The sequence below is a fragment of the Arvicanthis niloticus genome, chromosome 13, assembly GCF_011762505.2.
Source record: "Arvicanthis niloticus isolate mArvNil1 chromosome 13, mArvNil1.pat.X, whole genome shotgun sequence".
In the NCBI taxonomy this organism is placed as follows: Eukaryota; Metazoa; Chordata; class Mammalia; order Rodentia; family Muridae; genus Arvicanthis; species Arvicanthis niloticus.
Window position 1 is genome coordinate 75,662,751 of NC_047670.1, and position 9,510 is coordinate 75,672,260.

The 9,510-nt window shown below is 51.2% G+C and overlaps 1 protein-coding gene across 1 annotated transcript; it reads right to left on the reverse strand.

The window, feature by feature from the left end:
* Positions 1-991: 991 nt before the first annotated feature.
* LOC117718782 (keratin, type II cuticular 87) lies at positions 992-9,017 on the reverse strand. The gene is made up of 9 exons (XM_034516679.2): positions 8,634-9,017; positions 6,908-7,116; positions 5,871-5,931; positions 4,983-5,078; positions 4,341-4,505; positions 3,979-4,104; positions 3,094-3,314; positions 2,332-2,363; positions 992-1,933 (listed from the first exon to the last, which is right to left on the reverse strand). Exons 1-9 carry the CDS (start codon positions 9,015-9,017, stop codon positions 1,740-1,742), a joined length of 1,488 nt encoding a protein of 495 aa, XP_034372570.1. The 3' UTR covers positions 992-1,739.
* Between the last annotated feature and the right edge of the window lie 493 nt (positions 9,018-9,510).

Here is a 9,510-nt window from a genome sequence, read left to right on the forward strand (position 1 = left end):
AGTGCATCCCTGACATTGGACATTGAGTTATGTACTCGGTTGAAGTTTGGTTTTGCATCGAATTGATTGTGACTGTTCCCTGGTTCTTCTCTCTTGAAACAAGAAAGTATTTAACTTAAATTTTTACTTTATAGAAGCCCACAGTTGATAGAATTTCAATTTTAGAGAAGACTTTGGATTTTTAAAAGGAGAAGTTTTAAAGCTATTTGAATTTGTAGGATGGTGAGACGCCTTAAGTTTGTAAGATGTTTTATATTGTGATGTTTATGTTAGTGTGCGATGGGTGGGGAGTGGGAAGGAAAGAAAGGACAGGTTGTGGCTGAAGCAGTGACATGTTTGAATGTCAAGATGACTAGGGATCAGTTGTGCTAGGTAGTTTTACATCAATTTGACACAAGCAGGAGTCATTGGAGAGGAGGGAGCCTCAAGTGAGAAAATGCCTGCATAAGTTCAGGCTGTAGGCAAGCCTGTAGGGTATCTTCTTAATTAGTGATAGATTGGGGAGGGCCCAGCCTATAGTAGTGTTGGGTTCTATAAGAAAGCAGGCTGAGCAAACCATGGGAAGCAAACCAGTGAGCAGCTCCCCTTCATGGCCTCTGCATCAGCTCCTGCCCTGTTAAGAGTTCATGTTCTGGCTTCCTTCAGTGATGAGCATGATGTGGAAGCACAAGGCTAATTAACCCCTTCCTCCCCTAGAAGCTTTGGCCAATGTGTTTCATCACGGCAGTAGTAACCCTAACTAGGGTGACAAGATGGCTTATTTCTTTGATGGGAGATGCTCTAAAGGGAGCTAGAGCTGTGCTCCAGGCTGGCAGGGAGAGAGGAGGAAGAGTGAATCAGGCTGTGGGAATGGATAAGAAAAGGGGGAGTCACAGGGGTGACTGGATAAGCCCCTTGTGGCTGACCTAAGATTGGCTGGCTGGTGCAGGCAAACAGGCATGGGGAAGGGGGGTGGGTCGCTGACACAAAACATCGCACACTCTTGCATCGAAGCAGCGTTTATTGAAACACAGATGGGGTCAACCCAGAAGGCGAGGCACCCACAGACAGAAAGTGGTCATAGTCCCCATCCCACCAGCTCTCCCTTGGACAGATCCCTGTTCACAGGCAAGGGAGGCCTGGAGCAAGTATGGGGTCTTTGAAATGTGCAAAGGCTTCTTGAACAGCAAAACCTGTTCAAAGCTCCCTAGCCAGGGGCTGTAGGTAGTAGGCCTCCCCAGAGAGCAGACTATTTTCTAGGAGGTAACCAAAGAAGTATGGTTAGAGCAGGTTACCCCAAGGAAGGCAGTCAGCTAGGGAGGTTAGCAAACCCAACCAATGATAGGCAGGTGCTTGCTGCCCCTGTAGCTGGCACCAGAAGTGGAAGCTGCTTGGGAAGGGTTCTCTCTGGTTCTTGTTTTTGGGGAATTATGGCTGGGCAGTTAGGATCATGCCTTGACCCAAGGCCATGCTTTATTGTCTAGTCACCATGGGTGACTGGTAGTGTCCTGGAGGGCTTGGTGAATAATACAAATCATTTACAAGTATTTGAAGACAGGTTGGGGTTAAGGGAAGGGTTGGGAACGATGTTCTAAAGTGAAGTCAGAGGAGAACTGAGAGACAACTCCCTAAAAGGAGAAGGAAGAGGAGAGTGGCCCTAAACAGGAACATGTGGAAGATTCTGGAAGCAAGCACACGTTTTCCATTCACACACCACTCCACTCTGGGGCAGACAGGTGGCTCATTTGGAGGTCCTGGCACTAAGCAAAGCGCACTGAGCGGCTGCTCCCACAGGTGAAGCTGGAGGCACGGGGCTGGCAAGGAGAGCAGGAGTCAGGGGCCATCACTGAGATGCTGCCCCCAGTGGCAGAGGGTCCAGAGGCAATCTGGCGCCCTGGAGTTGTGCCATATGTGAGGCCCCCACATGTGACTCCTCCACGGGAGCTGCTGACACCTGTGGGAAGAGGAACAGAGAGGGATGAGGGGCTTGCTGGGGTGTCACCCACCCACCAGAAGTCCCTGAGGGCTTCACATACAGGGCCTGTTTTCTCCCCAAGGGGTCAGTGGTGAACATGACAGGTTCTGTTCTTTGAATCTCACAGCACATCTGGAGAGCTGTGAGGATCCCTAGACCCATCTCCCTGAACTGCAGTTCCTGGTGACCACCAGTAAGAGGCACTCAACTTTTTGGATACCTTTTCCCACTCCCAGTAGTCCTTAAAGAAGAGCCTGGAGAAGAGGAGAGACTGAGGAAGTTGGGGAATATTGGAGGTTCAGTGGGGTAGCCCTGTGATTAACTTTGACCATCCCCAAAGCCATTTTTCTAGGTTTGCATTTCTACCAGATACTTACAGACATTCACAGAGCCCACACCCTCGCATAGCCTAAGGGGAAAGAAAGTGCCATTAGTTTCAAGCAGTGAGCTGGATTCCTTGAGATAGTTGCCTGAGGACAGATAGGGTCAGTTTTTGTTCTAGGTAGACTCTATCTCCTGAAAGGCAAGAAGGGCTTTCCCAAATCCTCATCAAATATTGACTTTCTTTCTTTGATCCCATGGAGACTGTCACTCTTGGTTTTAGAGCAGCAGTGAGTGGAATTGTGACTTTCACACACTGCCTGCAATCAGAGTGCCTGCATCTGCTGAATGCCAGTAGTGCTTGCAGCAAGAATTAGATAGAGCTGGATGTATACAGGGTACATCATCCTTATTATACACAAGTTTAATCTCAAAGGAAGCTATAAAGGGACTTTAGAAGTCCAGGACCCAGTGTTGAATCCCAGCTCTGTAGCTTTGTAACTTTATGTCCATGGGAAAGGTGCTGGCTGTTGAGCCAATCCGCCTGTTTTTGGATAGGAAAAATGGTACTTACCTGACAGGATGGAGGATTAAAAACGGGCACTTGACATAGAGCATATGATATGTGATAGGTAGCCATTAGTATTGAAGCCTAGCCTGGAGTGACGTAGTAGAGCTGTGTGTCACGCTTGGGACAAGACAGTTCACTGGGAGGACCAGGGTCATCTCCTTCCATCCAAGGACTGACAGGTCCTAGCCAGCTTGCATGTTCAAGACAGTTTGGCCCCTCAAATGAATTCCCACAAGGTTCTTCTCACCTGTGCTCCTCGCCCTCCAGCAGGCGCCTGTAGGTGGCGATCTCGATGTCCAGCCCCAGCTTGGAGTTCATCACCTCCTGGTACTCCTTGAGCAGGCAGGCCATGTCCTGCTTGGCCTTCTGCAGGGCAGCCTCCAGTTCAGCCAGCTTGCAGCGGGCATCAGTGAGGGCGGCCTCTCCCTGCTGCTCAGATTGGGTCACAGCAGCCTCCAGCTTGGTGTTCTGGGAGGCAGGGAAGGTTTTTAAAGTTCTCTGTTATTTATGTTCAAGGACCAGCATTCACTGCTGAAAAATACTATTCTCAGGAAATGCTGGTACTGTGTCTTTATTTCTGGACAGTAGACTACTGGTGCAGATTCCTGGCTTCTTTGGAAATGTCAGGAGTTCTGACCATGCTAACCCTGCACGGCCTTGTTGCCTGTTTCTGTTGGATCTGGTTAGTATTGCTCTTTGTGTGTTTAAATTGGCCATAATCTTGTGCCTAGGACTATCCTGTTGCTCACAATTACCAGCCTTGGTTTGCCTGCATCTGTGTCTTCTGACCTAGTATGATGGACTGCAGAGGTTAAACTGTTCATCCAAATCCCATAACTTGTGGATGGCAGGACTGGGTTCACAATCCAGTTAGTATCCTGTACCTTAGAAGCAGGGGCATTCACTCGGCTCCATTCTGGCCCTGAGACCAGAAAAGTCCCTGCACATGCACACTGGGCTCCATCCTCATTCAACAGGAATGGAAGCATTTTCAGGAGGCTGTTCAGATGTTTGGTGTTGGTTTCTATTCCCACCCATTTGCAAGAAGCCTCAGTTGCACCTGCCTGCTACTTACTAGCTGACTCCACTCTCTCTCCCCATGATGGGTTCCGGTGGGGGTTGGACTCTGTACCTGGCACTTGGCATTCTCGATCTCAGCAGTCAGCCTCTGGATTATTCTGTTGAGCTCATTGATCTCCTCCCTGGTGCGGCGCAGGGTCTCTCCATGTCGGATCACTGTGGCCTTCATCTCCTCACACTGAGAAGAGCGCAAGATACCATGAAGTTCAAGATGGGACAGCCACCCACTGAACACCCCACCAGTGAGGGTACAGGCTGCTCAGTTCTCAGCCTGTGCAACCAGGGAGCAGAGCAAGGCTGATCTTACTGTTGGTTCTTAAGGGTCAGAATATTCAGAAAGGAACCTTTCTAATAATAGACACCTCATATCCTGTCTATTGCCATGTCTAAGGGGCCAGCGTCTGCATCACTCACCTTGGTGCGGTACCAGGACTCAGCCTCAGCGCGGCTGCGGGTGGCAATGTCATCATACTGAGCCTTGATCTCAGCCACGATGCAGTCCATGTTCAGGTCCCGGCTGTTGTCCATCTTGACGATGACGGAGGTGTCTGAGATGTGGGCATTGAGGAGACGTATCTCCTGTTGCGGGAGGAGGAAGAAAGCTCTATTTAGTTCCCACTCCTATTCCTGGCAGCCCACCCTCTCCCCCATCCTGTCTGCCTCCTCCCTCCTTCCCCAGTGATCTCAGTCTGGTGGCCATGTCACCTTATTCCTTTCTACCCTAGAAACACCCCTCAGTGCTCTTCATGCAAAGTTCCAGGCCCAAGAGGAAGAGACAGAGTTGATGTCTGTGACCCCAGCTTTGTGCTTTTAGGTCTAAGTGTTTATCACCTGTGGTCACTGTGGTCACAGTAACCAGGGAATCTACTTTGTGTGGGGAGTGGGCTGAGAGAGCACAGCTATCAGTCTCCTCTTTGGGATACATAACCTGCCTCAGATCTCCCCAATGCTCTATACCCTGTGTCCACTGGGGAGCTTAGAGACCAAAGTGGACACAAATCCTTTCCAAAGTGTTACAGGCTCCTCTGGCTGCCTCACTGCCATGTGTCCCCTCACCTCCTCATACAGTCTCCTCAGGAAGTCTATCTCTTCTGTCAGCGCTTCTGCATTGGCCTCCAGGTCTGACTTACGGAGGTAGGCACAGTCCACATCCTAATGGGGGAAGACAAACCAAGAGTCTCACGGGGAAGTCACCAGATTGCCATTCTTCTTCTCTCCAGTTAGTAGGCTGAACAGTTTGTTCTCAAAAGACTTTCCATAGTTGGCCGGGTGCCGTGATGTGAGCAATCCCTTCTGTATCCTTGGTGAACCGTCGGTGTGGGAAGGGAGAAGGGATCTAAGGATCCCAGGCACAACCTTGTTACCACTGTACGGTTCTCCTAAACCCACAGCATCTTTGCCAACCCCTGGGGTCTGGTGTGGAAGTGTGGAATGAGTCATTTCTAACCAGGTCCTGCAGCTGTGTTCTGGATCTTAGCAGAGAACCAGGCCTATGTCAGAGCTGAGGGCCCAAGGCAGCTCAGCCTGATCCTTTGCATTGGGACTCAGGTGCTCATAGTAGTGTTCCTGGAAGTCCCCTCATCTGGGAGGTTAGGAGGTGAGTCCATGAGGCTTGCCCTTGAAGAGCTAAGTTTAGGAAGCAAGCCAGGAATTCCTCACCACCAGGTGTTTCCCACTGTAGCTGTCCAAGGTTGTCCCGGGCAACCGGTGATCCCTTCTTCATTGCTATGTAGCAGGTGCCTACTCTATGGGAGGCCCAGGGCCGAGGGGGATTACAAGCCTAGGCAGATGAGCATGAAACATCTGCTCTGAGTGAGGTTGGCAGTGGGCTCATGGCCCAGGGCTATGCAGGGATTGGGTCGGAGGCTCTGGGGAGCAGTGGCCTCCAGTGTCCAGTGTTGAACACCAGCTCTGCCTGAAGGATGACCATTCTGAGTCACTCACCTTCTTCAGGGCCACAAATTCATTCTCAGAAGTGGCCCGTAGTGCCACTTCCTCTTCATACCTGGGGACAGAGGACACAAGGCTCAGATTTGAGGAGAGAAAAAAGAGAAAGAATAAAAGCCCAGATGAACATATCTCAGGACCTGGATCTTTGGAGCAGATGTGACAGCTCCTTGTACTCCTGGGTTCTCTTGGCTAGTGTAGGTCAGACAGGAACCTTGCATCTTTTAAAGGCCCCTGTGTCTGGGCTGTAGTTCTGTGGGATCAGCTAGGCTTGGCTCTGGAGCCTCCCTTTGCCCAGTCTACACTTAGGGCCTAACTCACTACCTAGGACATCAGCAGGTACTCAATGACTCTTTTGTGAATTAAAAAAAAAAATAAGTAAACAATGGGTGTCTTAGATCTCTGCAATCTTTATTTAAAATATAGTTTTAGATTTTGTCTAATTTTTTTATGTGTATGGGTGTTTTGCCAGCGTATGTGTTTGTACACTGTGTGCATGCAATGCCCATGGAGACCAGAAGAGTACCACATCCCCTGAGGCTAGAGTTATAGATGGCTGTGAGCTGCCAGGTGGGTGTTAGGATTTGAACCCTTGTCTTCTAGAAGAGCAGCTAGTACTTTTAACTACTGAGCCATCTTAGTCCCTTCAAAGTCTTTAAGTTCCCAGGCTAGCCCTTCAGAAGAGTGTTTCTCAACCTGTGGGTCATGACCCCCTTTGGGGTTGAGTGCTAGATGTCCTACATAGATATAACTACACATCAGATATTTACATTATGATTCGTCACAATGGCAAAATTACAGTTATGAGGTAGCAACAAAATAATCTTATGGTTGGGGGTCAGCACAACATGAGGAGCTGTAGTGAAGAATCACAGGGTTAGGAAAGTCGAGAATCATTATCTAGAAGCATGTGCCATTGTCTTCTCTCTTTAGGGAGGATCTCTGAGGAGCACCCCTTTAAAATCCCATCTAAACCCATTGTCTTTGACTTAATTTCATTTGTTTTTACCAGCCCTCCTCCCCTCCATCCTCACCTCTTCTTGTAGCCCTCCATGGCCTCCTGAGCATGGTTGAGCTCTGCAGCCAGCCTCCCGCTGTCGGCCTCCACACACTCAGCCTCGCGCCTCAGTGTCTCGATGTAACCCTCGAACAGAGGCTCCAGGTTGCTCTCACAGCACTTGCGGTTCTGGTAGAACTGCCACTTGGTCTCCAGCAGCTTGTTCTGCTGCTCCAGGAAGCGCACCTGCCATGGGAGGGAGAGGGAGAATGTCTGTGGGAGGAGCCAACACGAAGAGCCAGACAGAGCATTGAGGAGGTGGGCAAATGAATGTCTGTCCAGATGGTGTAAGAGGGAAACTGTGAGACATATATCTGTGCTGGGCAACTGAGTGGCTTCAGGTAAGGCAGAGAAAAGCAGGGAAGGCTCCCTGGAGGAAAGAACACAGGACAGTGAAGAGAAAGGAGAGCGTTCCGCCATAAGCTTCCTCAGGGAGGGTGGTGACTTATCTGATGTCCTTGGTGAACATCTGAGAATGGACAAAGTAGATAGGGAGTCCTGGGGTGTGTCAGACACACAAGGGTGAGCATTCTGGGGCTCTTGCCACATAAGAGGCCTGGAGTCCCAAGTGAGCTTGCACTTGCCAGTCTCTGGAAACCATGCAGACTGGAGGTGATTTTAGAAAACAGGCCCATGGGGATGTCACCATTTACTGTCAGTCAAGTAGACTTGACTGTGGATGTGGCCAAGGTCCTCTGTGTTGGCTGAAGAATGGCAGTTAGCCGGACTAGCCCTGGGTCTCTGTATTTCCACTCCCCGAGACTGGGCTGGAATGGGGCTGCCTCTCACCTGCAGGCCTGGTCCCTGTACATCTGAGTACATCTGAGGACTGGAGCATTAGACCTTCCAAAAATGGGGGCTGGGGTCCTTGGTACTGTGTATGTGCAGGATGGTTTTGGGGGTCTTAGTTGCTAGGATCTTGCTGCTTTCTCAGCTCTACCTTCCTGTTCAAGGGTGTGGCCGGCTCACACACTGTCACTGATGGGAGGCTACTGAGGTGCAGAGAGGAAGCCACCATACCATGTTACCCAGTGAGCCAGAGGATTAAGTAGGGCAAAGGCCACAGACTCTTGGGCCCAGGTTCCTTTCTGCTTGACTGTGGTACTTTCCCAGCGTGTACTGGGAACTGCGACTCTGGGCTTTGAATCCTCTAATTCTGCGCCTGAGAATGGAACACTCCATGCCTGGGTTTGATCTGACTCTGTGGTGGAAAGGCTCCATTACTGTCACTTTTTCTATTCCAGGCACGAAGGACTATGGGAGACATCAGTCTTTATGCACTCCCTGTTTTGAGGCTGGCTGCAGCTCTCTGCCTTCTCTGGAGACACCACACTGCTTTATCTAAATACGTGTGTGTGTGTGTGTGTGTGTGTGTGTGTGTGTGTGTGTGTGTGTTGTGCACACACAGGAATTTGCACCTGGGTCACACTAAAACACCGAATTCACAGTGTTGGGAAAGCAACCTCACTAGGCACATGTCAAATGATTTCACAAAGCATGGCATTCTCTTTGAGACTGTCCCACGGGGCTATGAACTTTCTTCGTTAAAAGTGGGAGAGGAGTCAGAACCTTTCTCCAGCAGTAAGCAGGGGAGCTGTCTTAAAGAGGTGTGACTTTTCATAGAAGCTCCTGCTCTACCTGCTTCAGGGGTTGCTCCTAGCAGGTCCCTAGGAGCCAGGAAGGGGTTGGTCCAGGACACCCACCTTGTCGATGAAGGCAGCGAACCTGCTGTTGAGGCACTTGATCTGCTCCTTCTCCTCATGCTTCACGCACTGAGCATTGGGGTCGATCTCCAGGTTGAGGGGCGTGAGCAGGCTCTCATTGACAGAGACTGTGGTGATGCAGGGGGGGCTGGGCCCACAGACGCCTCCAGAGCGGTATCCGAAGCTGCGTCCACAGGACCCGGAGCGGAAGGCCCCGCAGACGCTGCGGCTGCCGAAGCCCCCTGAGAGTCCGCGGTAGCAGGAGATGCCCCTGTAGGGGGCTGCAGAGATGCAGCAGCGGCCGGGCCTGGGCCCACAGGCTGAGGCGCAGCTGAAGGCGCGGATCCCACTGGAGGCGCCGAGGCGGGAGGAGAAGCAGGACATGGTGAGGAGTCGATACAGAGCCAGTCTGGACCCCAAGGCTCGCGCTGAGCCTTATATTGGCCGGGAGGGAGCGAGCCCGCCGCCCAGGCGTTTATGAGCTTGCCTGTCGGAATCAAAGCAGCCGGGCTACCTTGCCGCCCCCATAAAACGGCGTTCTTTTCCCGCCCGCCAGGGCTTTATGGTGCCACGAAGTGCCTGGTCAGCTCCGGGGCTGGGCACTGTGGGCATCGGGCGGGACCCTCCTGTAGTGCTACTGGGACTCACTGGGTCACTGTCTCCATCCCAGGCTGGCTCACATCCCACCCAGTTCTCCACCCTGAAGTGTAGGAAACCCTGCTGGTCTTGGCTGTCTGGTGACCTTTGAATTCATGCTGTGGGGGGTATGCGTGCACGCTGACAAGGTCTTTAAAGTTATGGGCAAATTCATGTCCAACTTTGGGTGGGTGAATAACCTTCCTGAGCCTTGGATGTCCTGTGGGGAGCAGGGACAAGG